The sequence below is a fragment of the Daldinia vernicosa genome (genome assembly GCF_022497035.1).
Source record: "Daldinia vernicosa strain CBS 139.73 unplaced genomic scaffold F5Y00scaffold_2, whole genome shotgun sequence".
NCBI classification, from domain to species: Eukaryota; Fungi; Ascomycota; class Sordariomycetes; order Xylariales; family Hypoxylaceae; genus Daldinia; species Daldinia vernicosa.
Window position 1 is genome coordinate 236,047 of NW_025953918.1, and position 25,315 is coordinate 261,361.

General features: G+C 48.4%; 7 protein-coding genes across 7 annotated transcripts; 3 read left to right on the forward strand and 4 right to left on the reverse strand.

The window, feature by feature from the left end:
- The first annotated feature begins 911 nt into the window (after window positions 1-911).
- On the forward strand, window positions 912-4,454 carry F5Y00DRAFT_223377 (plasma-membrane proton-e). Its single transcript, XM_048005868.1, has 4 exons — window positions 912-1,555; window positions 1,611-1,690; window positions 1,744-4,111; window positions 4,170-4,454. Exons 1-4 carry the CDS (start codon window positions 1,270-1,272, stop codon window positions 4,214-4,216), a joined length of 2,781 nt encoding a protein of 926 aa, XP_047869641.1. The 5' UTR covers window positions 912-1,269; the 3' UTR covers window positions 4,217-4,454.
- A 373-nt stretch (window positions 4,455-4,827) lies between these two features.
- Window positions 4,828-7,457, forward strand: F5Y00DRAFT_223378 (uncharacterized protein). The gene is made up of 6 exons (XM_048005869.1): window positions 4,828-5,045; window positions 5,116-5,285; window positions 5,599-5,961; window positions 6,018-6,075; window positions 6,143-6,429; window positions 6,503-7,457. Exons 2-6 carry the CDS (start codon window positions 5,252-5,254, stop codon window positions 7,252-7,254), a joined length of 1,494 nt encoding a protein of 497 aa, XP_047869642.1. The 5' UTR covers window positions 4,828-5,045; window positions 5,116-5,251; the 3' UTR covers window positions 7,255-7,457.
- An 842-nt stretch (window positions 7,458-8,299) lies between these two features.
- F5Y00DRAFT_223382 (uncharacterized protein) lies at window positions 8,300-10,791 on the reverse strand. The gene is made up of 2 exons (XM_048005870.1): window positions 10,292-10,791; window positions 8,300-10,037 (listed from the first exon to the last, which is right to left on the reverse strand). Exons 1-2 carry the CDS (start codon window positions 10,680-10,682, stop codon window positions 8,629-8,631), a joined length of 1,800 nt encoding a protein of 599 aa, XP_047869643.1. The 5' UTR covers window positions 10,683-10,791; the 3' UTR covers window positions 8,300-8,628.
- A 514-nt stretch (window positions 10,792-11,305) lies between these two features.
- F5Y00DRAFT_223384 (NIC-domain-containing protein) lies at window positions 11,306-15,276 on the reverse strand. Its single transcript, XM_048005871.1, has 2 exons — window positions 11,964-15,276; window positions 11,306-11,902 (listed from the first exon to the last, which is right to left on the reverse strand). Exons 1-2 carry the CDS (start codon window positions 14,994-14,996, stop codon window positions 11,582-11,584), a joined length of 3,354 nt encoding a protein of 1,117 aa, XP_047869644.1. The 5' UTR covers window positions 14,997-15,276; the 3' UTR covers window positions 11,306-11,581.
- A 663-nt stretch (window positions 15,277-15,939) lies between these two features.
- On the forward strand, window positions 15,940-18,405 carry F5Y00DRAFT_223385 (peptidase S8/S53 domain-containing protein). The gene is made up of 4 exons (XM_048005872.1): window positions 15,940-16,987; window positions 17,052-17,456; window positions 17,535-17,760; window positions 17,845-18,405. The coding sequence occupies exons 1-4, from the start codon at window positions 16,682-16,684 to the stop codon at window positions 18,081-18,083; spliced, it is 1,176 nt and encodes a 391-aa protein (XP_047869645.1). The 5' UTR covers window positions 15,940-16,681; the 3' UTR covers window positions 18,084-18,405.
- A 123-nt stretch (window positions 18,406-18,528) lies between these two features.
- On the reverse strand, window positions 18,529-21,170 carry F5Y00DRAFT_58492 (Pentulose kinase). Its single transcript, XM_048013839.1, has 3 exons — window positions 20,405-21,170; window positions 19,760-20,329; window positions 18,529-19,689 (listed from the first exon to the last, which is right to left on the reverse strand). Exons 1-3 carry the CDS (start codon window positions 20,534-20,536, stop codon window positions 18,622-18,624), a joined length of 1,770 nt encoding a protein of 589 aa, XP_047869646.1. The 5' UTR covers window positions 20,537-21,170; the 3' UTR covers window positions 18,529-18,621.
- A 423-nt stretch (window positions 21,171-21,593) lies between these two features.
- Window positions 21,594-24,730, reverse strand: F5Y00DRAFT_269128 (uncharacterized protein; the record flags this gene model as incomplete). The annotated part of the gene is made up of 4 exons (XM_048012381.1): window positions 21,594-22,426; window positions 22,494-23,332; window positions 23,394-24,602; window positions 24,653-24,730. The coding sequence occupies 4 exons, from the start codon at window positions 24,728-24,730 to the stop codon at window positions 22,342-22,344; spliced, it is 2,211 nt and encodes a 736-aa protein (XP_047869647.1). The 3' UTR covers window positions 21,594-22,341.
- Between the last annotated feature and the right edge of the window lie 585 nt (window positions 24,731-25,315).

Sequence of the window (25,315 nt, forward strand, 5' to 3'; positions counted from 1 at the left end):
TAAATTAGTTTTGGAAAAGTCGGTGCGCGTGTTGTCATCATGGGCGCCATCGAATTGTAAATTCCCGCAAGATCAGAAAGTTCTTGGGGTGCTCCTGCTCTTTTGCTCTGGAGATGGGATGTGGAGTCGAAGCTGTTCAGGTACCGAAAGGTGGAGTATGCAGGGACCGAGTCACACTGTGACTTGTACTTCTCTATCTGTAGTAGACTTCATGAGCTGTACACTTTACCTAAATCAGCAGTTAGAGAGGTACAGCTACAAGGCCATCCACTTAGTATTGCGTGGGATGCATCGTACCTTCGGCCCCTGAGTACTAATGGCGCATAGAAGCAATTTCCCCATGGACAAGCGTAGCTAACCTGGCTGCACATGCATCTGAATATGAACGTCAATGTCAACAAACCTTAAGGTTAACGGGGCAAAGTGTATATACACTGGTGTGACAGGTAAAGACTTCAGTACATACATAATGTAAGAAGTAAGTACCTGACTGAGGTAACTGTGATGACTATGAGAGTTCTTGTATCTTTATTAAGATGCTATGTATTGTTCCTTAAGCTTTGCGCCGCGACTAAACCCTCGGCAACCAAGGTATGTATTTTACAAAAATCACGCGTAAGTATGTAACAAGCACGTACCTTAAACATTGAGTTTAGAGGAGTGATAGGTGGTATTCTGAATATCGCCCTGGCTTGGCCAATGGGGGATCTATTCGACGTTAATGGGTGGGCCCGGTGGAAACACGCAGAAGGCAAGTCCACACTGTGTTAGTCTGTACTGCTACTTCCATGTAGTCAGGTAGTGAGCCACTGGAAGCTTGGTCGACCAAGTGCCCCACTTTCGGAATTAGCTGCTTTCTCATGTCACTCTGTTTCTCACACCTTATAAAGAATTTGCTCTCCCACGTTGGACGCGCTTTCTCTTTTTTTTCCTTCCCATCACGTTGAAGACTTTCGGCTGCTCTGGCTCGTCAATTCCCCCCCAAGGTCGTCCGTGGTGCCTTCCCGCCAAATCTCCCCTCTCCCCTCCGTCTGCGTGATTAGTCTGAACGTCGTCTACTTTATTCTCACGACTATCATACCTCACCAAAACAACAATTTTTACCTACCTTTCAACCTAATCAGCATTCCAGTCGGATCCTATTGTCGCCTACACAGTTCGCCTATCCTGGACTAATAATAATAATTACCTGGACTCGGTCCTCAATCTCTATTTAATTTGGTTTGACATTTGAGCATCGCTTGATTGTCATAACCTACTCTCGCCGTCATGGCCGAGTCAAACGCCGGCGCTCCGGCGCTTCATACCAACATCGAGTCGGGTAACTTCGACGAGAAGGAGGCTCACCGCGCCCAAGATCCTACCGTTACCAAGCCTGCTAAGGGTGAGGAAGAAGAGGAGGATGAGGACATTGATGCCTTAATCGAGGACCTCGAGTCGCAAGATGGCAACGCTTTCGACGAGGAGGAGGAAGAAGAAGGACAAGCTGCCGGTACCGGTCGCGTTGTGCCGGAGGAGATGCTCCAAACTGATACTCGCGTCGGTCTAACAGAGGGTAAGCCTTAGCATTGCGACGCGACTGCACACGACATTAACTAACTTGAATGTAGCTGAGGTTGCCAACCGCCGCCGAAAGTATGGTCTCAATCAGATGAAGGAAGAGAAGGAGAATCTCATCCTCAAGTTCTTTGTGAGTACTCACGCCACTCTGCCTAGTGTCCATCATTTCCTAACAGAAAGTAGGGTTTCTTTATTGGTCCTATTCAATTCGTCATGGAGGCTGCTGCCGTCCTTGCCGCCGGTTTGGAAGATTGGGTCGACTTCGGTGTCATTTGCGCCCTGCTACTTCTCAATGCCTGTGTTGGTTTCATTCAGGAATTCCAGGCTGGTTCAATTGTCGATGAGCTGAAGAAGACTCTTGCCCTCAAGGCTGTTGTCCTTCGTGACGGAACTCTCAAGGAGGTTGAGGCTCCCCAAGTCGTTCCTGGTGATATCCTCCAAGTCGAAGAGGGTACTATTATTCCCGCTGATGGCCGAATCGTTACCGATGATGCCTTCCTTCAAGTGGATCAATCTGCCATTACTGGTGAATCTCTCGCTGTTGACAAGCACAAGGGTGACCAGTGCTTTGCTTCTTCGGCTGTCAAGCGTGGTGAGGCCTTCATGGTCGTTACCGCCACTGGTGACAACACTTTCGTCGGTCGCGCTGCTGCCCTCGTGAACCAGGCTTCTGCTGGTTCCGGTCACTTCACTGAGGTTCTCAACGGTATTGGAACTGTCTTGTTGATTCTCGTCGTCTTCACCCTCTTGGTTGTCTGGGTTTCTTCTTTCTACCGATCCAACCCTATCGTTGACATCCTCCGTTTTACCCTTGCCATTACCATCGTTGGTGTCCCCGTCGGTCTTCCGGCTGTCGTCACTACAACCATGGCTGTCGGTGCTGCCTACCTTGCCAAGAAGAAGGCCATCGTCCAGAAGCTTTCCGCCATTGAGTCCTTGGCCGGTGTCGAAATTCTCTGCTCTGACAAGACTGGTACTCTGACCAAGAACAAGCTCTCTCTCTCTGAGCCTTACACCGTCGCTGGTGTTGACCCCGAGGACCTTATGCTTACTGCTTGTCTTGCTGCCAGCCGCAAGAAGAAGGGTATTGACGCCATCGACAAGGCTTTCCTCAAGTCTCTCAAGTACTACCCCCGCGCCAAGAGTGTCCTATCCAAGTACATTGTTAAGGAATTCTTCCCCTTCGACCCTGTCTCAAAGAAGGTTACTGCTGTCGTCGAGTCCCCTCAAGGTGAACGCATTACCTGTGTCAAGGGTGCCCCTCTATTCGTTCTGAAGACTGTCGAGGAGGACCACCCCATCCCTGAGGAGATTGACCAGGCCTACAAGAACAAGGTTGCTGAGTTCGCTACCCGTGGTTTCCGTTCTCTTGGTGTTGCCCGCAAGCGTGGTGAGGGTGCCTGGGAAATCCTTGGTATAATGCCTTGCTCTGACCCCCCTCGTCACGATACTGCCCGCACTATCAACGAAGCCAAGCGCCTAGGTCTCTCCATCAAGATGCTTACTGGTGATGCTGTCGGTATTGCTCGTGAAACCTCTCGTCAACTCGGTCTCGGTACCAACGTTTACAATGCTGAGCGTCTTGGTCTTGGTGGCGGTGGTGACATGCCTGGTTCTGAGGTTTACGATTTCGTCGAGGCTGCTGATGGTTTCGCCGAGGTTTTCCCCCAACACAAGTACAATGTCGTCGAGATTCTCCAACAGCGTGGTTACCTTGTTGCCATGACTGGTGACGGTGTGAACGATGCTCCTTCATTGAAGAAGGCTGACACTGGTATTGCTGTCGAGGGTGCCTCTGACGCTGCTCGATCTGCTGCCGATATCGTCTTCCTTGCCCCCGGTCTAGGTGCCATCATTGACGCTCTTAAGACTTCCCGACAAATCTTCCATCGTATGTACGCCTACGTCGTCTACCGTATCGCCCTTTCCCTTCACTTGGAAATCTACCTCGGTCTGTGGATCGCAATCTTGAACCGTTCTCTCAACATTGAGTTGGTTGTCTTTATTGCCATCTTCGCCGATGTTGCCACTCTAGCCATTGCCTACGACAATGCCCCCTACTCTATGAGCCCTGTCAAGTGGAATCTGCCCAAGCTCTGGGGTATGTCCGTCCTCCTTGGTGTCGTTCTTGCCATCGGTACCTGGATTACTGTCACCACCATGTACGTTCAGGGCGAGAACGGTGGTATTGTCCAGAACAATGGTAACATGGACGAGGTTCTCTTCCTTGAGATTTCCCTTACTGAGAACTGGCTCATCTTCATTACCCGTGCTAATGGTCCTTTCTGGTCTTCTATCCCTTCGTGGCAGTTGACTGGTGCCATTCTCATTGTCGATATCCTTGCCACCTGCTTCACCATCTGGGGTTTCTTCGAGAACGGAGCGTTGACTCACATTGTCGCCGTTGTCCGTATCTGGATCTTCTCCTTCGGTGTCTTCTGTATCATGGGTGGTGTTTACTACATCCTCCAGGACAGCGTTGGATTCGACAACCTCATGCACGGCAAGTCCCCCAAGGGCAGCCAAAAGCAGAGATCGCTCGAAGATTTCGGTAAGTTATACTTGATCACTCTTTGGTTATCTGAACTCTTAGCTAACATGTTTTGTAGTCGTCTCTCTCCAACGTGTCTCTACTCAGCACGAAAAATCTCAATAGTTGGTCTCCCGATGAAACGGACGAACCGCTCCTTTTGCGGTGGTCGTCGGTCGGGAAGGCACTTAATTGGTGTAGCATACTCTTGCCTTCGGTTTATAGATTAGATATAATCCGCGCCGGCTCAGTTGTTCGCTTCATTTCCTTCTTGTAAACTGAAATACCACGGCGTATAGGCCCACGGTTACGTCATACCCATGTCTGCTAGACTTAATTACGAATGAAAGAAATATGAAATACGTGGCTATCTGTCCAAACGTGAAACTTGCTGCTGTAGTTGTTGATTTCCCTTTACGCAGTGGAGAAGTTTAGTAACTTTCATATGCAATGGTAAAGGATTATTCATAAAAAAGTTTTTAGGCATCCAAGCTACAATTATTGTTATGTGCATGATCCTTGTAGTTTAATATTGAATTGTACCGGATCGCTATAGCCGGTCTTGCACACATCCTGTTGAAGTATAGCGCCCCGATACAAGAGTATGGCACCCCGGTACAAGAGTATACCGCTGTGCTGGTACTCTCTGCACCTTGTGTAGCATTTAAAAAGATCCTTGAATGCAGGCAATCATCTCTAGCTGTACATATTCTTTTTTTTTTCATGTCACGTGAATATCTTATTCCTTAACTTCAATGTCCAGATGGGAGTTCATATTAGATGAGGGTTTGTACCTAAGATATTTCACAGGCTCGTTATCGCATTATACCGCTTAGATACTGCCGCTTGCTAGATTTGTCAATCGGGGTTGCCGTTTTCTAACTTTCATCATCTGCAACGCATCGGATTTTCTCTACAAACCACCCACTTTCCTTTACAAACCGGCAACGTTCTTGTATGAATTAGCAATTTCTTGCAAATTCGGCAAATCTCCTTTTACTGATTGACCATCCCCGTGTATAAAGCAGTAACTTTTGTCTGGAAACTGGGAATTTCTGCCTGCAGATTGCCATCGTATTTCCTCAGATCGCCGACCTGTTTCTTCACAGCATCTAACAGATATATACCCCTTAAACCACATTTTGAACTACCTACAGCAAAATGCCTCCTAGAGAGATCCCGGGTTATTATTGGGGTAAGTTGTATTTGCCTTTTGATGCTTATAAAGCTAGTGATATGTTGTGATAGTTTGAGACTACCTACCAGTGTTCCTATGACGTTTTTATTCCTTCCTATGTGCCATCCTATAATTATCTTATTCAGTCCTGTTTGCAATTCTATATCTACTTCCTTTACTTCCTCTATCTCCTCTACTTCCCCTACTTCCTCTACTTCTCCTTCTTCTCATGTTCCCATCGGCGATCCCAGAACCTCCCTTCTATTGCTAGGGATTTCATAGCCCCTTTCCCCTATCAGTAATCCCGTATCACTAACCCATTTCTCTATAGATAAGGACAAGAAGCGTTACTTCAAGATTGAACATCGCAAGACAGCCCCGAGCAATGCATCCTGGTCTTCTGATAGTGTCAAGAGGCGTAAAATCGAGGATGTAGAGGCTGCTGAGCACGCCCATCAAGTTGCGCTGAATAAGAAGCGCGTTGTTCGTTCCGAGACCCTGGAGCACCCTCTCATCGGCGGTTTCCTTAATCGTGAGTTTGGTGTGCCTAGACGCGATCACATCGGAACTTCCTTTACGCATGGCATGGTTGAGAAGGGCGTTGTTGAGTTCACCTGGGGCCAAGAGCATACCACGCTCACCCACATGGTCGTCACCAATAGAGGCCCTAAAGGACTATGCAAAGTCTACGCAAGTGAGTTCATGATATGAGCATCGACAGCAGCGTGAGCTAATTCTATAACACTCAAGGCCCTGATGGAAGAGTATGTGATTCAGCCTATACCTTGAGAGACATCGAATCGGGCAGGTAAGGGATAAGCCATAACCTCTATGTTCTAGATTCACGTATATACTAACGCAACCCCTGGTAATAGAATAGGTCCAAGGTTTCGTGCCCGGTTATATGACAATCAGTTGAACAATGCACGAGCCCTTCATCTAGGACCAACCCACGAAGTTGTCCCATCGCCAATGGCAAGCATCGGCTATAGCAGCAAATATGATGCCACTATTATCATCCCTCGCCAGTTTCAAAGACCTGATCCTGTCTTCATTCGCCCCAACACAGATGTACAAAACGTGCTAGTGAATAGCCTCATAACCCGCCAGCCCCCCGTCAATCCCCTCCGCCATATAAAGACCCAGCTTCCTTGGAGCACTAGTGAGTAGAGTGATTGGATTGCATTTATTCATAAACAACTGCAAACAGTATACTAACTGGTTTTAACTATTAGACTATTCTACATGCCGGGATCCTATTGAAGCCCTTTCGCTATGCATAGCCCCAGCCACCAGCCCCGATCTACTCTGCGTGATTGGCACGACTCATGGCCTAGTCTACTACAACGATCTAGGATACATGGCAGTGCCCTTTCCCTTAAGTCACTTCAACCTTAAAGATCCCATGGGCCGGCCACCCACCGCCGATACCTTTGGCATAACCTTCAAAGAAGAGAACCCTAACATTCTCTTGTTTGGTGGCCGTCCTGGCCGCTTATTCACCGGTGACCTACGATGCGAATATCCCAAATGGACCAACATCAAGGTGCGCGACACCATCACCCACGTCAAACAAGTCAGCGAGCACAAAGTCCTGGTTGCCGGCCTACGAAACATGCTCTGCGTCTTCGACACTCGCTACTGCGCATCCGAACACCTACATACAAAACCCAAGACCACAACCATCCCCTTCCTCCAAATCGCCGGCTTTAAGAACGGCCCGTACCTCGATCTTGGGCTGGATGTGGACAGGGACTCGGGGGTCGTGGCAGCGGCCCACGACGACGGGAAGATGGCGCTGTACTCGGTGCACACCGGGCGTCGGCTCCCCTGTGCGGATGTCGATGGGATTGCGGCCGGGGGCCCAATTCACTGTGTGCAGTGGGAGACGTTTGTTGGCGATAATACGCCGAGCTTGTTTGTGGGCGCGGATCACCGCGTCAGGGTTTACTCGTTTGGGGTTAAGGACCCTGACGCGGAAGAATAAGGCTCTGAGCCTTACGATTTGTGTTGAGCTGTGTTGGATTGCGAGGGCCAGTGCCGGTGCCGGTGCCTCCTAAGAGGAGGGTTGTTTCTTTGTTTCTTTGTTTGTTTGTCTGTTTGAAGACCATCACAGCATTGCATGGCGTTGGAAGGCGTTTGAATTGCTCGACTTAGCTATTTGCATAAGTAATGAATGATCGAATGAACGGAAAGGGGAAGGGGAAGGGGGACGGACGGAAAGAATCTTTGCATTTTCGAAGGGGGGGGAACATCTTGCACATCTTGCACATCTTGCTTGGCTTGTGATTATCTGCTTATTAGAGGAGGATATACCCAATCTCTATTGCATTAGGATTTATAGTTACTTTAGCACTGAGGAGTAACAATTGATATTCTTGCTTGGCTTGAGTATTCACGTCCTTTTGTCTATTGGCGACTGTTTTTTAGTAAGGGAGTGAGTGAGTGGGTGGTGAGTGAGTGCTGGTGTCTCTAAGAGATATCACGTACATGAAGACAAGCAGTAAGATGCCAGCTAGGTAAGTATAAACCTGCCTTATACATATAGCAAGACGCAGTACCGTAGATGCATGTAAGTCTACAAGCAAAGGAAACACCCCAATCCCTTGTTAGCCTAAAGTAGCTATACTTATTCACCGTTGAATAATCTAGCTTAGATAGATTGCCGCAGTCATGGCCTGTATATAATCTTAGAAGTGATTCCCCTATCTAGACTGAGAGAGAAACGAGGGGGAAACAAAGCCCAAGAAGAGAACATTATAGAATAGTATAGCAAAGAGTTTCTTATAGTGCACTATTGCTTCATCCCAGACAGGCTTTAGGTCTTTAAAAGGGGAATATCATATACCGTTGCCTCTTGGATTCTCTTTGGCAGGCATTATATAGGTGGCTTACAAGGCTAGGTATATCTAAATATTTACACTTAGCTATCGGATAACTTGGTATAATATGCTATAGTTAACTAGATTCATTTATACCCTTCATACTATAGATCCTCAGGAGACAACGACGTTATTAAACACTATTACATTGGATGGTTGAACTACGAGCTATATACGTATACTCGCGTTATATATGTAGATAGATGAACAACTTCTTATACCCCCTATACCAATCTACCTTACACATCTCCTAGCCCTAAGGATATCTTCAGGTCTCTTCTCTTACTCCTATCCAATCAGCCGTTTAATATGACTAAACTTCCTCGGGAATAGCAGGGTCCCGATACTTGCTGCACTATCTCCGTGAGAGGCAGTATATATAAACCCCTCTTTTATGTGTTGCGTATAGCATGGCCGGACTAAAATCATGCCAACCTTCTCATATAGGTTCATGCATATAGATATATAAATATACTAAATTACCCACCGCTAAACTGGCCATCCGCCATATCCCTCGGCGTGCTAGTACATCTTTTGAGATTATACGTACCCCTGAGACGAGGGAACGCTTTATCGAAAGATTCGCCTAGCGTCCAATTCTCGAATCTCCTCAGATGCCGTTCGAACACGGGGTTGATCAGTAATTCGCTCCCATCCGGGCTCTGGAGCAACGTGTCTGTAGCCTCGTATGGCCAGTTGAGGGAGATGGTGGTTGTGAATGGGATGAAAAAGTTATCGAATAGGAACTCGACGGGATTATACTCCTTTGCGAGCTTCTCCCGCATGTGTGGGAAGGGGAGGTGGTCTATCCACGCCGGATGGGTAACTTGCAGTTGTGCCGGCGTGGGGAGCGCAAAAGGAGGTAAGAGGTCGTAGTTCTCTTGCGTAGGGCTGACTTGCCACCGCATGACGAGAAACATGTAGTAAAGCACAGCCACGCGCTCCGGAAGCCCGCTCATCCCTGGAAAGGCCGCTAATATGTCTGTGAAGACCTTGGAGAGTGGGTGAGAGAATACACTATTGGCTGGGTTCAGTAGCGATGAGACGGAGGGATATCTCGGACCGACTACGTCCCGCGTAGGAACGCCCTCTGCGGCCCGTTGACGTCTCTCCTGTAGAAAGTCAAGAAGCAGGCTATCTAGAGGACAGGTTGATAGGCTATTCTTGATAGGGGCCGAGTTGCCAACCCAAGACGACTCGACCGGTTGGAATACATTCCGCGGAGCGTACTCTATGCGATGCTGTTGGTGTTGATGCGGACCGCTGTTGACAGCCGAATGGTTCCGAGGAGGCGGGAGCAAGCCCACATTCCAATCATGTTTCGTAGGAAGATGCTGATATCCCGGTGTGTCTTGTGCCCCATTGACACCAGTCTGCATCCTATTCACACGATGCGAGGGATCAAGCAGGAAATCAAGCTTGAGCTGCTCACCAGCACCAAGATCTAAGTTATGAAATAGATCATGTCGTTGCTGGTTCAGCATTACCTGGGTAAAATGCGGACTTGGATGGGCCTGTGATTGTGCCTGGGATGACGAGTCTGCTGCGGAAGAAGGAGACGCAGCGCTCATGGGTGTCGAAACATTGTAACTAGTAGGGGCGGAGGGTGAACGCTGCGCAGTCTGAGCTGGCGTGATAGTAGGGATAGGAGATGCGTAAGCTCCATCGACTACTTGTTGATTATTAGATAATATAGGTTGTATTAGGGATAAGACAGAGGCTAGCCGGCCTTTGATTTCGGCATTCTCAGCCTCGACAGCCTCCTTAGCCCGTATAGCGGCTTGGAGCTCCTGATATGGTTGTTGCGACGTTAACTCGCGTATCCGCCTCTCGAGATTCTCGATTTGATTCTTAGTGCGTTCGCGGATGGCTCTTTGCGCCTCCCGGTCTAAGGGAAGGAGATAAAGTAGTTAGCAAGGGGTAGTAGATATACTATCATATACATAAAAACATAGGGTTACATTAGTGTAAGCTGGCGTCGGGATGTAACAATCAGGGCGTGTTATATTTATACATCTAGGGCATAATTACGACAGCTCGGCTTACGAGGCTCGCTGGATATACGACGAGATGATAGGATATGGATATGGATATGAATATAGATATGGATCTGGGCAAAGGCTTAAGGTGTGGATCTAATACCGTTTGCTCTCTTCTTGGCAAGTTGCTCTGGCGTTAAGTTTGCTACACCCCTCGAGCTGGGACCGGTCCGGCGTTTCTTAGTTCGCTGATCTTCGAGATGACCCGAGACATGGTCACGGCCCGCCTGGGAAGAGGCGTTCCCAGAATCCGAGGACTGACCATTCTCCTGGGAGGGGCCGGGTTTGTGGAGATGGCCGAAGATGTCGGATTTGTTCCGACTATTCTCGGAAGAGCTACCGGCAATTATGGGGTCGGTGGAGGAGGAAGCTCGATGATGGTTAGCGTTAGCGTTGGTGCTGGTGCTGGTGCTGGTGTTGATGTTGGTATCGGTGTCGGTGTCAGGATTGACGAAGGTGGAGAAGGAGAAAGCTTCGTTAACGGAAGGGTGCATATCACAAAGTACTATGATAGTACTATAGCAGTACTAATGTACAACTGAAATTCCAGTAGTACGGCAATGTAACTGGAGTAGGTGCACTATCATGGCATTGGCAGATTGGGTAGGCGAGAGAAAGTGGGCGCAACGCTGGTGTCGGGAAAGCCTGATTTGGTTTGCGTCAATTGACTGGTCAGTTTCTAAACTTGTCCACGTTTAAACCGTCTAAACCGTCTAAATCGTTCACTAAACTCCACCCAAAACTTATTAAGATCGCCCTTCATGATTCAGTGACGCAAAGTGGGTCAATGTCGGTCTAGCTGACCCACGAGTCAGGAAATAAACCTGCCGACAGAAGCCACCATCAGCCGACGGTCCCGACCCGTCTTCTATTTTGATTGGCTAAAGCTAGGTACGGATTAAGTTGTTAGAGATCTGGTGGGTCTACCTAATAGCTACCCCTATGTGTATGTAGTTGCAGCTCGCTTGTTAGCTTCCCTAATAGTATTTTTCTACATTACTGCGAAGCTTGACCTGCCACACTCAAGTACCTCGTGTAGTTCTAGCTACAGAATGTACTTCTAACTGTCGCCGACTACGATGAAACCGTTTCTTAACAGGTACCTGACCTATGTAAATTTTAAGTGGAACTACTCTCAGCTCCATCATGTAATACGTTTGCATAACTATGTATAGCCTCTCTGGGCTACCTATCATGTAGATAGTAGGTAGCTTCTAATGTAAACCGCCAACCATGATAAATGCGCCCGTCTCGTTTCTCGTCGAAAAAAGCACCAACCTATTACTTCCACTATTTGCGAACAAACCAAGGAATGCTTGCATACCTAGGTAGGTACGCATTCGATATACCCGCTTTGTTGCCCTTCTTAGTCCTATTTTACGCATGGATCCCATTAATCCGCGGAAGCTCGAGCAAGAGCTTCGTGCAGGTGCGGCGGGAATCTATATCTCAGCTGGCTAGTGTACGTCGTTAGATCCATGCTAATCTGCTTCAAATTATCACACATCATCCGTCGAGTGCCTTCATTGCCGCTGAACTGCCCGCTCATGAGCCGCTCTCTTTGTTGGATGCAGCACGTGATAGTCCACATCAGTAGGTTCGGTACGTTGATGGCAACAGTCTGGGACAGTCCCGAAAACGTTGCTGCGTAGTGTCGAATCCTAGCTGGGTCACCGTTAGCGTCCAAAGGTAGGATCTCCAACGCGCGTATTTTCTGCGTCATTAATTAGTATTTAATGTATCCACAACGGGCCGAGGATTAAGAAAACACTTACATCTAACGCCTCAGGCCACTGGCTACCCTCGACCAAGTTCTTAATATCGCTCATTTGTAGGAGGATATGACATGCGATCCGGTTCTGTTCCTCGACTCTCGTATAAAACATGGCGTCCTTTTCGTACATCGACATCATCGTCGTCGCAAGCTGGATGGGATCGTCGATAGCCGCTAGACTCAAGCTGCTGCCAACTTGCGCCTCCGGGTCCTTGCCATCCAATCGGGGTTTAACTGGCATCAAGCGCATAGGATCCTCGCCGATCTCTAATGAGATGGCATCGCTTAGCGCGCGACTCACTATAGTCACCACACTGTCGTAGTCTCCAGCTAAATGATACAACAGTACTGCATCCGTTGTCCGTCCGTTATCATCGGCGAACCGGGCTGCCTGTAACGTAACCGTCTTCACGAAATCATCTTCCTCCCGAAGACCGATGAGCGAGGCACGTTCTTCGACGAGACCTGTGATGCGGCGCCCATCCGGTCTGATGTCACCAATGAGTTTACTAAACTCTCTGGTCTCTAAGATAAGTTCTCGCAGAGCGGCATGGCAAAGCTCTGCTTGTTGCCGTCCCGCTTCGCCGCCTAAGTCCGCATTGAGACAGATCAGAGTTAGATAATCGACAGCCGAGGCAACGTCAGCGGCCCGGAAATCGCGTGTGTAGTATCCTAGCATCCGGCCAAAGCTTAACTGTGGTCTAGAGCGAGTGTCGTACGATAGTAGCGAGTCCGCCGTGGTCCAGGGGTCCGAAGGGCGTAAAAGACCATAATATTCGAGGCCTATGGCGAAGTGGACGGCATCCACGTAAGAGAAAGTATACAAGTATGAGATAGCTTGCTCGAACATGCCCGAGAGGATCTGTAGGAAGAAAAACATGCCGAAAGTTCCATTATCGTCCTCGCTAGGAGATTTTGGAAAGTGTTTGAGGCCGATATCCCGAATGCTTGCTCGTAGGTCCTGTAATCCGTATGACTCTGCAGCTACTTCGGTCGCCTTGTCATTCTCGCGAGCGAGGTTGAACTGAAGCCATATCCAATCCTCAATCTCTGTGTTTAGGCCGTCAAGGCTTCGATTGCTCACATCGCAACGTCCCACAATTTTATAACAAGCCATCCGGTACGGGTCGATAGAGTTCTCCGGTGCATTGCGAGCTCGTTGGTTATACTCGTTATTGCAGCGCTCCTGTAACTGGCGCCTTAATCGCCTATCGGGGCTACTAACATACTCGAGGAGGTATGATGCAAAGGTACGATCAATACTTCGGAAAGTAGTCGACTGGGCCTTCACATAATCAGCCGCCTCGGCAATCTTTCCAGACCGTAACAGATAGAACACGATGGCCCAGACGAACTCGCCGTCGACTTGTTGAAGATCGACGTTATCAGGGACAAGATCTTTCCGCGAGTGCCGTAATCGAACATATGCCTTGATCTTGCTGATGACGTCTGGGCGACCTCCCAAATTCGCCTCTCTTGGGTATTTGGCGATGACGTTCTCGACCTCCTGGAAAAACTTCCTCTCTAGGAAGGCATTCGCACCATTGAGGATTCTTTTTCGCATTTCTATCGCTCCGGGGGATTTATCATTCACATCCAAGTATTTGTCCTTGAACTGGCGTTCTTTCGCCGTGGCGTCACCCGCAAAAGTCTCCGCTTCTGGATTTTCCCCGACGATAGTCATGGCAGCGTGATAGGAATCAACTAATTGCTGAGCATGCCTATCACCAGAACTTCCTGCCACCTGCGCAAGCTCGTGTAGAATAGGGTAAGGCTGCTTCTCGATTCGGCAAAGATTAAGTTGTCGAACTCTTTCTGCGAGACGGCCCTGTTTCTCTCTGAGAAATCGATCGTCGATCGAAGTAGCACCATTTAGGGCACTTGGGCTTCCAGCCGCATCCTGGACATCCGTAAATTCGGGCTTGTGAGTACCAATCTTGCTGGGAGTACCAATGACCGACTTCTGAAGATTTGACCGCCCAAATGCACTAGCCTTAATACCTGCTACCGAAGACCGCGCCGTCTTGGTTGTTCGTCGTGACCGACCAAAGCCCGCATGCGGCTCTCTGCTGGTTGCCCCCGGCGGTCCTTCAACGGGTTCATCGTCTTTAGTCTTAATGCCAAAGTGCTCGTAGATACGCTTCCTCTGCGCCTCCCACTCCATCGTAACGTTATCTTCAAGGAAATTATCGAAGTCCCTAGCCGATCTTTCTAGACCGTCCGCGATCATACTAAGAGTTGTCTTCTTTTGTATATTCGAGAGATAGGTATCGATGTCAACGTCCACGGCGGAGGTGGATGAAGGGCGCTCGACGCGGCCTCCGATCCGGACTTCGAAATCGTTCAATTCTCGTACCGCTGCCGCCGGCTCGACGCCAGACGCGGCCAGGATAAAGCGAGCTTTGTCATGAGCTAAAGGATCTGCTCGCGGGCCTAGCTTTCGAAGGCGCTGACGAAGGTCTCCAAGACCAAGCTGAAGGCTGGGAAGATCTTCGAGCGGTGATTGTTCGCTACCTTGCTTCTTGCCTTCCGAGAGCAGGCTGTCGAAATACCCTGTCGTGTTACCCTGGGGCAGCACACTGGCATTTATCTGACTGACTCCAAGAATAGATGATAGTCCTTGAGATGGTTCTTGAGCTTGATTATTTGTAGTCTGTCCGAGACTAAAGCCACCAGTGGCGGGTTGGGCAGTCTGGGCAGTCGAAGTACCAAACATGCTTCCCGTTTGTTGCTGCTGATTGCCGGTAGATAATCCGGTAAGACCTCCTGTTGGAGGCTGTTGTTGATTTGAAGGAGTCGTAGTGAACGTAGTAAATAGGCTGCTGGTTTGGGTCGGTTGTGTCGCAGATGATGTGCCAGCAGTATTTGCAAATGGGGATTGTTGTTGTTGTTGTTGTTGCTGCTGCTGCTGCTGCTGTTGCTGCGCAGGATTAGTGCCACCAAATAACGAAGACGTCGGCCCAGAAGTAGAAGCTGTATTGGCCGTTTGGTTGACACCGCCAGAGCCTAATGGTTTTCCGAACAACGTCGCCATGTTGAAATGAAAATGATAGGTCGGTCACTATTGGGAGATGGTCGTGTTGCTGCAATTGGCAGCTGAAAGAATGACCCAATGAATGGGTTGGATGGTTGTCGATTTATTAGGTAGAGCTCGGAATTTTATGGCAAGGCTGAAAAAAACAATCAACAAGGCAAAAAGACGTTGCGGGTAGCTTCTGCACGGACCATGTACAATACCACGCTAACTACGCGTCTTCCAAAATGAGTAACCTAAGTACCTAGGTACAGGTAGTCACCTGCAAATCAACAGCACCTACCCAACTAACTTGATCCTGATTATCTTTGTGCAACACAACATTAGCTTCAAGAATATCAAGTCTTATATATTTAATTAGTACTGCCACAATTTTTTCAACGAATCAGATGCTTAGAATCGCCCCGCAGTTTGCGACTTTTCCCTTTGCCATTCTATCGCATAACGTCTGCAAGAGGTGCAAATAGTATAGAAAGGTCATGCAAAACGAGCTCTATCCAACGATATCAATTATTAAAAGTTTTACTTAAAAGTGAAGCAATTCAATTGATTCTACAAAAAATTCATCGGACGTGCGCTGAGGTGTGGCTAGCCAATCAGAGGCCAGGCTTTAGCTGTGGCGTCAGTTTTGCGCATGATCCCCCGTCCGCGGTTGCGCGGACGGGCAACGCCGCTAGTTAAACTTTACCTGTTAACATGGCTAAGGTATTAACTCCAGTTTTCTAATAAAGGCTACACAAGTATCTATGCCATATAACTCACATAAATTCCATTGACATATGCTTCCTCATACATACTAAATAAAGTCTAACGTCGAAGCCCTTGGGAACTGAAGCAATCATTCGGGTCATCCCTACCTCAAAACATCTTCGGCTATCTCTGTATTACTCTCAACGTTCTCAAACGGGGATACTGATGAATTCCCATTGGTAAGTTATATAGATCTGGAAGCAAGGATTCATCATCGCTGTTCACGTCCCCGGCGTTATACATACGGCTTCCAATAAGCTTAGGTAATCCTCCCTTTCGTAAGCCTGATATATTTATTAGGTTAGGTAGCTACATATATCGATCTCTTGAGGAGGCCTAGAACACGGAAGACCTTCTTCGTATTTGTATTGTCCATACAGGCTGACCTCCGCCGAGTGAGGCCGATAGGTCGGTACACACAAGCTTCAACTTTCATGTAATACCGCGCTTTCAACAGCATGACTTGAGTAGAAGAACTGCAGCAAAAGCGACATTCTTTCAACAGTCCATAAAGGCGTATTACATGCTTGCTGCCGCTGCATGTAATTAATACTCGGGCTTTGCAATGGAGCTGAGAGAACATATCGGAAGTAGATCGCGCGGAGACCTTTGATATCTGTCATATTTGACATGTAAGGACTGGCGTGTGATGATATAGTAGGCTATAGGCAATATGAAATTCTTGCTATGCTTACCATACCGACACGCAAGTTACTTCCTTGACGCTGGCCAGGACTCCTCGCCGTATGCGATGGCCCCGAAGAGAGAGCATCGTGATGAAAACCCCTATCCTCACTTATTATATAAAGAGCATCCTTTCCGTCCCCCTCTACATATAATTTTTAGTCTTTAAACCAGGCAACCACGCCCTCTTCAGTCTCTACCAGTACGGACTGTGCTCATTTATCAATCTTCCCGGAATCATACACTCGAAGATGCTCATAGCTATATTACCCTATCTCAGCCTAGCAACGCTGATAGCCCAGGCGTCCAGCTCAGGTATTCATAACGAGCAATATCGACTCTCCGCCGATAATACCCATAAAAAATGCTCAGAAGACGCCACCCCAGTCGAGCCCCTCGCTACGACAACGCAAAAACCAACAACGAGGGAGATGTGGTTCCTTTCCCAGGCCAACGGCGTACGCCTAGACCAGACGGGAGCATTTGCGTATGACGAAAGTGCCGGAGCCGGATCCCTAGTGTACGTAGTCGACACCGGAGCAGATCTATCTCACCCGGTAAGTACTGACCAGTTTTCTCCTCTGTTGCCCCGTAAGCACGCGCTGACCCGATGATGGACAGGAGTTTGATAATGTGCGCGGCCTAGCGGAATGGTTGTATCCCGGAAACGTCCATGAGCCGGGCGACTCAACGGGCCACGGCACCAAAATGCTATCCAAAATAACCGGGAAACTCTTTGGCGCTTCGAAGAGGGTTCGCCCGGTCATCGTTCGAGTGCCTACTGGTGTTGAATATGAGGAGTGGGTTACAGCTGTGAGAGCGGTGCGCGACGATTATCGGACGAAAATTGCGAACGGCTGGGACCGCCGAAAACCCGCAATTGTAAGTATGAGTTTTGCCATTTCACCGGCTAATTTAAGTCAACGACGTATAAATGAATTCGAGACTTATCTTAACGAGATGGTCAACGACGGCCTTTTCCCCATTACGGGTTCGGGCAACTTTGGAGGACGGGATCCGGGAAGGGTAAGTTGAAAAAAAGAAGAAACAAGTCTTAGTCGCTACTCTGGATATATATCAACTCACTGTTTATAACTGAAATAGTATGTTAGCGAATACCCAGCACTATTTGGAGATCCGCTCAGCACTCGATTCGTAAATGGCCTTCTTGTTGTGGGTGGTGTCAAGACTGATGGCACCCAATCCGACTCTGGCAAGATTGCTCCCTTCGTCGTAGTCAACGCACCATCAGAAAGAATATGTGTTCCCAACCATAGGTGGACACAACCCAACGCAGTTCGATATACGTTTGGCACGGGAACATCTGAAGGTACGTTTACTACTGGGCATATCAATACTTGTTCCAATGCTCCAAAGTTGTAGAATATCAAGTCTAACTCACTACGGCCTTCAGCTGCCGCCACGACCGCTGGATTAGCTGCATATTTAATTCAAGTTCCCGCCCTCCAAGATGCGTTACAACTTAATAATAGAACAGCGACGGCTAGAGATAAAGTCATCGCATTGAAGCACTATATCGAAGATACTTCGTTTCCACGGGGGGCTTTAACCCCCCGGGCAATCTGGAATTCGCAAAAATTTAAACCCTTTATGCCGGACTTGAAGGAATTCGATTGCGAAATGGACGGATGAGTGAGTCTTGGGGCATATCATCAAGTGCCAAAGATCCATGTCGTTGCATTCTTCGCATAAGTTTTTTAATTTATGCCAATTATGCATAACTCATCCGAACCCTCTGTTATGTGTATGTATTACACCCCCCTGGAATGCGTCCCATTATGCAAATCCAACTTCCTAGGAAGTTGAATAGCAAACTGGTAGCACCAGGTAACTACCTACCTTCCGCTTCATTTCATTCCATTCCGATCAATCGCTTTTATTTGGATCAATCGCTTTTATTTGTTTCCAAGACAAGTCTTTCGTTATCAACAACAACAACAACAACATACATAGCATATTTGGCTTTACAACCCTTAGTCTATTGATTCAAATCAGCTTAGCAATATACGCGTATGTATGCAGTTAACCTAGTCTAAATCGCCGACTGTATCCCTATGACATTAGTCTTTCTGCAGGTGCTCTACCCTCTACCGCCCGCGCCTGCTCATGAGTCCCAGAGCTTTTCATTAACACCTAGTTCCCGATACCATACCCAGTAGTCCCCTTTTGTCTAGTTTACGTATTCAAGACCCCAGGCACTAGTAGCCTGGTCAATTTTAGAACGGTATTCCCGTTGGGTCCGGCACTGCTCCAGGAATACTTCGTACTTGGCGTCGAAGAGCTTCTTCTCGTTCGCGTCGGTCCCGGGCTTAACGAGACGACCCGGCTTGCTCATTCGGTCCATGATGCTCCAGAGGTTCTCAGTCTTGCCTTCAGCATCTGCGCTTGCTGCCTTCGCACCAAGCATGGCCGCCCCGTGCACCACAGCAGCGTGGACGTATCGGGGAATCAACACCGGCATATCGCAGACAGTGGCGATGAGGTCCATAAGCATATCGTTCTGACATTGACTGCCGGACATGAAGATGGTCTGGATGTTGTGGCCCGCTTTGTTCATAGCCTCGATAATTTGCCGTGTTTGCAAAGCAATGAACTCCATAGTGGCATAGTAATACAAGGCAAGACCATCAACACTAGAGTCAGGACTGAGGCCAATTACGGATCCTTTCATGTTAGGGTCCGCAATAGGTGATCGGTTACCCCACAGGTCACCGTAGAAGAAGAAGTGCCGTCCAAGGTAGGAAACGGTGGGAGCATTAGTTTTCTCAGCCAACTCCCTTAGATGGCCATTCATGTAGTCGTATATGTTCATGTGCATAGCTTCTGCGAGAGGTACAACTTCTTTATGTGCCGGATGTGTCTCGAGGATGTGTCTCAAAAGCTCACCCGTCGCCGATTGACCACCCTCTGCTAACCAGTAGTTAGGCAGGAGTACGTCACGGTAAGGTCCCCATACTCCGTTGACGAACACGGGTTTCTCTGACATGGCAAGATGGCAGGTGGACGTGCCAGCTACAGCAGCGAGTCGAGTAGAGGCTTGGGCGAGGTCGTTTGCTGGGGCACTCTCGTCTGCGTGACCATATTCGGTGTCAACCTTTGCTCCAACGGTGCCGACCCAGCCGGCATAGGCATCAATTACACCGCTGCCAACTGCGATGCCAGCCTGCAGTCCTAATTGCTTGCTAGCATTGTCAGACAGATGGCCAACGAGTTCTCCCGCGCTGAAGTATTTGCCATTCTAAGTGATGAATTAGCGAATTGTCCCGATATAGCAGAGGACCAATTGAGAGTAGAGGAGGAGAGCTTACAATTCCATTAACGCCTCCCATGCGCCTGAAATTGTCTTTGGCTAAGTCGCCCAGTCCAATCTCGGTAAAGAAATCTTCTTGCCAGCCCTTCTCACTTCCATCTACGCCGATAGGGACGTAGCCTTGCTTGCAAACTGTGCTGCAGAAGCTTCGGTTCTCGTTGCCGGTAGCCATATGGGTCAACGCATCTGTCAAGTCGTAGAACTTGCAGCGGTCGAATAGCTCCTTAGGCATGTTGTTCTTCAGCCATAATACTTTAGGAATCTCCATCTCAATGCTCATCTTGCCGCCTACATATCGCAACAGGTTGTGGCCTGTAGCATTGATCTTGTCCGTCTCTTGGACGGGACGGTGGTCTAGCCATAAGATAACATTGCGATCGTTGCCGTCGTTCTCGAAGTCTGGACCGGTAACAGCGACAGGTTGGTCGTCTTTTTCAGAGAAGACTGCGAGCGAGCAAGTAGCATCGAAACCTAAGCCCTTAATGTGACCAACGTCGACTCCGGATTGGTGGACGACGCGCTGTACACAATGGCAAATACAGTGCCAGATATCGGTAGTTGATTGTTCCTTTAAGCTTTGTTAGGTCCCACGTCACATTGATCAAGACAAAGCAGGGAGGGGAGCTTCGTGAAAGAAACGTACATAGTAACCTTGCTGGGGCTGCCATAGCTTAATGGCCTCAGACGCTAGAGCTTTGATGTCTCCAGACGAGTCTATCAGACAGGCACGGGCAGAACCGGTACCAACGTCAATACCAATGTAGTGATCCTGCATGGTGGTTGTGTTAATTGACTGGATCCATGAAGCTGTATTGACATTGAGGGGAAGAGTGTTATAGGAAGCTCTTATAAAAACGCACGTTATCCTCGAAGTGAATTATATTCCGGGTACTAGACGGGAACTCTTTGTCAGAACCTATCTTTAACTCCTCGGTTGTACAAATGATCAACCGATCAAACGGTTAAACGGTGTCGAAAGATTAAGGACTTGGAACATGGGACTTGAGACTGGAGACTTGAGACTTGGGACATGGACATGACTAACTCCATCGTGGGGGAAGGTGCGGCCTCGAGTCAGCCACTTCTGCACCTGCTTCTACTTCTGGCGTACACGGTAAAACGAGCGAATATGTGAATAGAGTTAATAATCACTAGAGGAAACTTTAATCCACCCAATTGTTGTGTGCTCCTCGGGTAGGACACGATGCCGAGCTAGACGTTCTTTCCAATCGTCGTCCGAATATTGTGTGTTAGCTCGAGAAACAAGTCCGGTAATGATGAAACAATTCGCGCAGGACGAAGGCAAGAAGCAAACCCGATGGGAAACCGAGGAGTAGGAAAAATATTGTTATAGGAGTATAAAAAGGGTACCACTACTTTAACACTTCAAGCCTCGTGAGCTGTCTACATAATAAAAGAATACTACTAGTCTAAGAACTAAGAAGCTACCCCCCTTGTTACTTAACCCTTGTAACCCCCCCTCTACCCCATTCTCTAAGAAAAAAAAAAGTATTGAAACCTTTAGAGTGGCCTGGGTCAGCCTAGCCTGCCTGGACCTTTGGGCGAAGCCGGTGCGAATCCTACTCTTTTGCAGGGTACACCGCAGTACCGTACTGTCGTCACAAGGTGGGGGATGTGGGGACGGAAGCCGCTAAAGCCAAGCGATACCCCGCTAATCTTTTCCCTAATTTAAACCGCCTTCCCCTCCGCGCTGTCTATAGTCCGTCGATGCCAAGTACCTACCTGTACCTCTTCCTATCGCCTAACCTCCAGACTCCCACCTCTGATAGGTATCGTGACTTTTGTTGGGTGACAAGCCCACTCCACAAAAATTTCGGGTGAGCCGACAATACATAGTAACGTGGGAGGGCCGAAAATTTTACACAGGATTTATTGGAGAATACCAATGCGCAGGTCTGACATCCTGACATCTTAAGAGAATTTGCACTAAGCGAAAAACCCACATTACAGCTGTACTATGTACGACAGGGTTGACGAATGCTTGGATGTCAGGATGTGATGTACATACCGGCATACACAACCAGCATACATACGTCCACCGCCAACTTGGCTTTCGGGCGTTTGCAGTAAGGAAGTCCGGTATTAGGAGGGAGGTCACGATGATCTGTGGTGTGGCAAACCGCCACTCCCTGCCTCTCGGTTGTAGTCAGAGTCCTCTGGTTCGTCGAGCACCCTCCGCAAAGAATGCCGATCAGCCAACATAGGTAATCCATTTAAAAAGCCGCACTTCCAAAGCAGGACTCAACATTGTCTTGCGTGGGAGAAATAGTAATACAATTAAGACCGGAATGGCGGAATGGGACTGACTGAACGGGTATATCTATGCGAAACTCCCTATTCCGGGCTATAAAAGCAAATTTTTAGCTATCCTATGCCATTCCCCTAATACCTAGAACACCTGTATAATTGTGTAACCATCGTGAAAGTCGTTGACTGCGTCAGTATGTTCGTTAATAGATTAGTATGTGTATGTGTGTCTCCTCGTTCTGCGCCGTCGCCATTTGCCGGTGATCGTGACGATCACAAGCACTCGCAATGAAACTTCCGACTGTCACCTCGTTATTCTGCATCTCCCGGCTGATCCTCAACAAGAATTACAACCGTTAAGGTTGCTGCGTAAGCTTCGCGGATAGCGCACGCCATGCTGTGTCGCATTAGCCATCAATCAATCATCAATCATTTATCATCGTCGTGCGACGAGAACAACTCACCAAGTCCTGCCAATATCCGCCACTACTGCGCTGAGTCCCCAGTGAGAGCACCACGCGCGCGCCAAGACTTCATTGTCGCTGCTGCCGAACGCCTCAACCACTAGGACTCTCTCCGCGTCATCCCCTCCCACAATGGGTTCAAATTCCGGTGACTTGCTTCCGCCAGCTGGCGTTGAACGAAAGCTTCTTTCCCTGCAATTTGGTTTACCCCAGTCTAAGATATCTACGAGCTCGTCAACTTTGCGGGGAGTATAGACATAGTCAAAGAACAGAGGGTGAGGTCCGTCAGAGCACGGCCAAGCATTGATGAACGACACGTCAAATGTGAGGTGAAGTGGCCAAGATACGCCATCAATAGCGAACTGTATCGACGCGTCGAACCATTGAGGGCCTGAATCTTGCTTATCAGTAGCTTCCTTGAGAATAACCTGCTCAAGCAGGACTGTATCTACTATATCATCCGTATCGGGCGTCAACAAGTCGTAATCCCCGACGGGGTAAATTTCAGACCGTGGTCCTAAGGGGTCCGATCTATCGCTCATAGAAGTTACGTCCTCTGGCGTTAGAATATTCTGTCGCGGTTTTTTCGAGCGAATCCGGGCAATCTGAGAGCGTCCCAAGTCTTTTGTCGGTCTAGCTGGACCAACCCATCCAGCGATCTCGTGGCATGTCGGCGCAAGTACTTTACCAACGATACAGGCCGATCTCCAATAAGTATAACTATTGCGGTACTGGAAGCCACAGTGAGGGTGAAGGTGCGTAAGCAAAGCAAGATTATCAGTCGCCTTATCGGGGTCAATATCGATCAAAGAGTTCATAATGAGAAATGGGAATGTGGGCTACATGAAAATTAGCAAATTCAACAATGACCTAAATAAGGGGTGAATGTTAGGTTCATACTCCTGGTAAGACTAGACCGCTGAAGAAAGCCATTGCGTGCGAACTGACGATCATCAGCGTCCCCTCATTATCTCTCTGCTTGAGCTCGCTTATCGTGTCGGCGAGGTTCGGCCATTTCATCATCTGAGCGAATCTTTTTAGCATGCTGACCTGTCTCCTCCTCATCTTGAACCGTAGTTTGATCTGATCTGGCTCCTCGCCGTAATCTTCGATACGGACAAAATCCCTCCATCGCCTGGCGAGAGCTAAATTCCACTGAATTCTCGGTGGTATCTGCGCCACAAGTCTCTCCTTGGCTGGGTCCTGATGCTTTTTCGAATTGATCCGTAATTCTAGCTCAAGGCTTAAGAGCAACTGGTAGAAGAATTTATGGTATTGTTGCTGGTTCTCGGGGCCCGTGTCATAAATAAACTTTGTGACGACCTGGTTCTTCGGATTCGAGAAATCAATCCAATCTGGGCTTGAAAGGCACATAACCAAATCCGTAATCTGCTTCTCCATCGTCTTATGCGGGCTGAAGAGCTTGTCAGGGTCTTTAAGAAATCGTTTATATAGACGATATAAGACTTCGTCGTTCCCATCTTCTAAACCAGCCTCCAAATCCTGTAGTCGTTCGAATATCGAACCTAAATCAACTTCTCTCGGCACAACTCCAGGGTCACGGAGCGCAATCGGTGGTGGGATTGCGCTAAATATATTTGCCCAGTGGTTTAGGGTGATAGTACCCGGTCGTCCTCCGAATCCAAAAGCAAGACTTGGTTGTTCAAGAGTCTCCCAAGGATACTTGGGTTGATTGAAGCCCTGTATGCTCAGGGTTGTGAGTTGGGTCATGGCATCATGCTGGTTAACGGTATCATTGTCATCGCCGTGGTTACCAGCTGTCGTCGTGTATAGCCCGTAGTAATGATCCGACGCATGAGGGATAGGCCGTTTGTGCCCCTTGTGTGCTGGAACACCTCTCGAGATGAGCTCCATTGCGTGGCCGAGGGTGAGTTGTTCCTCTTTGGAGATGCCAGATGGGGGCCATTCCGACAAGGGTGCCGGTTCGTACCTGTGGCCGTTTGGCTGCTCCCTACCTTTACCTTTTGAATCACGTGGATCCGGACGGCGCGGCCGCCTACGAGAATTGATAACATCGGGTCTATCAGACCGATGTCTTCGTACGGGTATGTCGCCTTCGCTTGCCCGTCTCGATGGCGGATCCTTTACCTCGTGACTCGTGAGTAAGGCATCAACTTGCTGCGGGGCGAGATACATACCAGCTTACCGCTCCCTTGGGCGTTACTAAGCCTGCGCATCAGACCACTCAAAAGCCCCTTCTTCTTTGGTTCGGACATGGTCGGTTCGTGGTAGATCCTTTCTAGGCATAAAGGTAGATAAGTGAGGAGACGCGGAATATTTCGATATATCTTCGTTGCCGATGTTGCACGATGTAGGTACGCGTCAGTTTTTGTGGCTGGGGGCAGCTACATGTAAAGCGTCAAGGAAAGACAAATGAGGCAAATGAGGCAAACAAGGCAATTCGGTATATGTACCTAGCTCGGTACTCGGAAATATATGAACTCGCGATTTGTTACTATTTCATATGAAAATAATAAGAAAACCGAAACCGAGGAATTGTTGAATTGTTAGATTGATACGGGACTTTAAGAAAAAGTACTTAGTTCAGGTTGATATCACGCCAAAAGACTGGAGTTATTATTTTTAAGTTGCGGAACTACAAGTATTGAAATATGCACATTGACGCGCGAAACAGGAAGCTGCAGGTGAAGAACGTGTCATGCACAATCCAGCAGAAGAGTCCAGCCTCATGGACTTGGTCATTGACTGCATCATGCTGAAACGAGACATTGCATTTGGAAGCAGCCATTCAGGAAAAAGAAGTCGCTACATATTAGTTCAGCCGTAGCAGCTGCGTGGAT

Bases quoted from the DNA above. Each gene is read 5' to 3' on its own strand.
- F5Y00DRAFT_223382 (XM_048005870.1), bottom strand. From the start codon at position 10,682: ATGCACCCTTCCGTTAACGAAGCTTTCTCCTTCTCCACCTTCGTCAAT. The intron at 10,038-10,291 runs GTATTAGATCCA...TCCTTCCCTTAG, and splicing joins TGCCAAGAAGAGAGCAAACG to ACCGGGAGGCGCAAAGAGCC.
- F5Y00DRAFT_223378 (XM_048005869.1), top strand. From the start codon at position 5,252: ATGCCTCCTAGAGAGATCCCGGGTTATTATTGGG. The intron at 6,076-6,142 runs GTAAGGGATAAG...CCCTGGTAATAG, and splicing joins AGAGACATCGAATCGGGCAG to AATAGGTCCAAGGTTTCGTG. The intron at 6,430-6,502 runs GTGAGTAGAGTG...TTTAACTATTAG, and splicing joins CCAGCTTCCTTGGAGCACTA to ACTATTCTACATGCCGGGAT.
- F5Y00DRAFT_58492 (XM_048013839.1), bottom strand. From the start codon at position 20,536: ATGCAGGATCACTACATTGGTATTGACGTTGGTACCGGTTCTGCCCGT. The intron at 20,330-20,404 runs GTACGTTTCTTT...CAAAGCTTAAAG, and splicing joins AGCCCCAGCAAGGTTACTAT to GAACAATCAACTACCGATAT. The intron at 19,690-19,759 runs GTAAGCTCTCCT...TTCATCACTTAG, and splicing joins TGGGAGGCGTTAATGGAATT to AATGGCAAATACTTCAGCGC.
- F5Y00DRAFT_223377 (XM_048005868.1), top strand. From the start codon at position 1,270: ATGGCCGAGTCAAACGCCGGCGCTCCGGCGCTTCATACCAACATCGAG. The intron at 1,556-1,610 runs GTAAGCCTTAGC...ACTTGAATGTAG, and splicing joins TCGCGTCGGTCTAACAGAGG to CTGAGGTTGCCAACCGCCGC. The intron at 1,691-1,743 runs GTGAGTACTCAC...AACAGAAAGTAG, and splicing joins ATCTCATCCTCAAGTTCTTT to GGTTTCTTTATTGGTCCTAT.
- F5Y00DRAFT_223385 (XM_048005872.1), top strand. From the start codon at position 16,682: ATGCTCATAGCTATATTACCCTATCTCAGCCTAGCAACGCTGATAGCC. The intron at 17,457-17,534 runs GTAAGTTGAAAA...TAACTGAAATAG, and splicing joins GAGGACGGGATCCGGGAAGG to TATGTTAGCGAATACCCAGC. The intron at 17,761-17,844 runs GTACGTTTACTA...TACGGCCTTCAG, and splicing joins TGGCACGGGAACATCTGAAG to CTGCCGCCACGACCGCTGGA.
- F5Y00DRAFT_223384 (XM_048005871.1), bottom strand. From the start codon at position 14,996: ATGGCGACGTTGTTCGGAAAACCATTAGGCTCTGGCGGTGTCAACCAA. The intron at 11,903-11,963 runs GTAAGTGTTTTC...TTAATGACGCAG, and splicing joins AGTGGCCTGAGGCGTTAGAT to AAAATACGCGCGTTGGAGAT.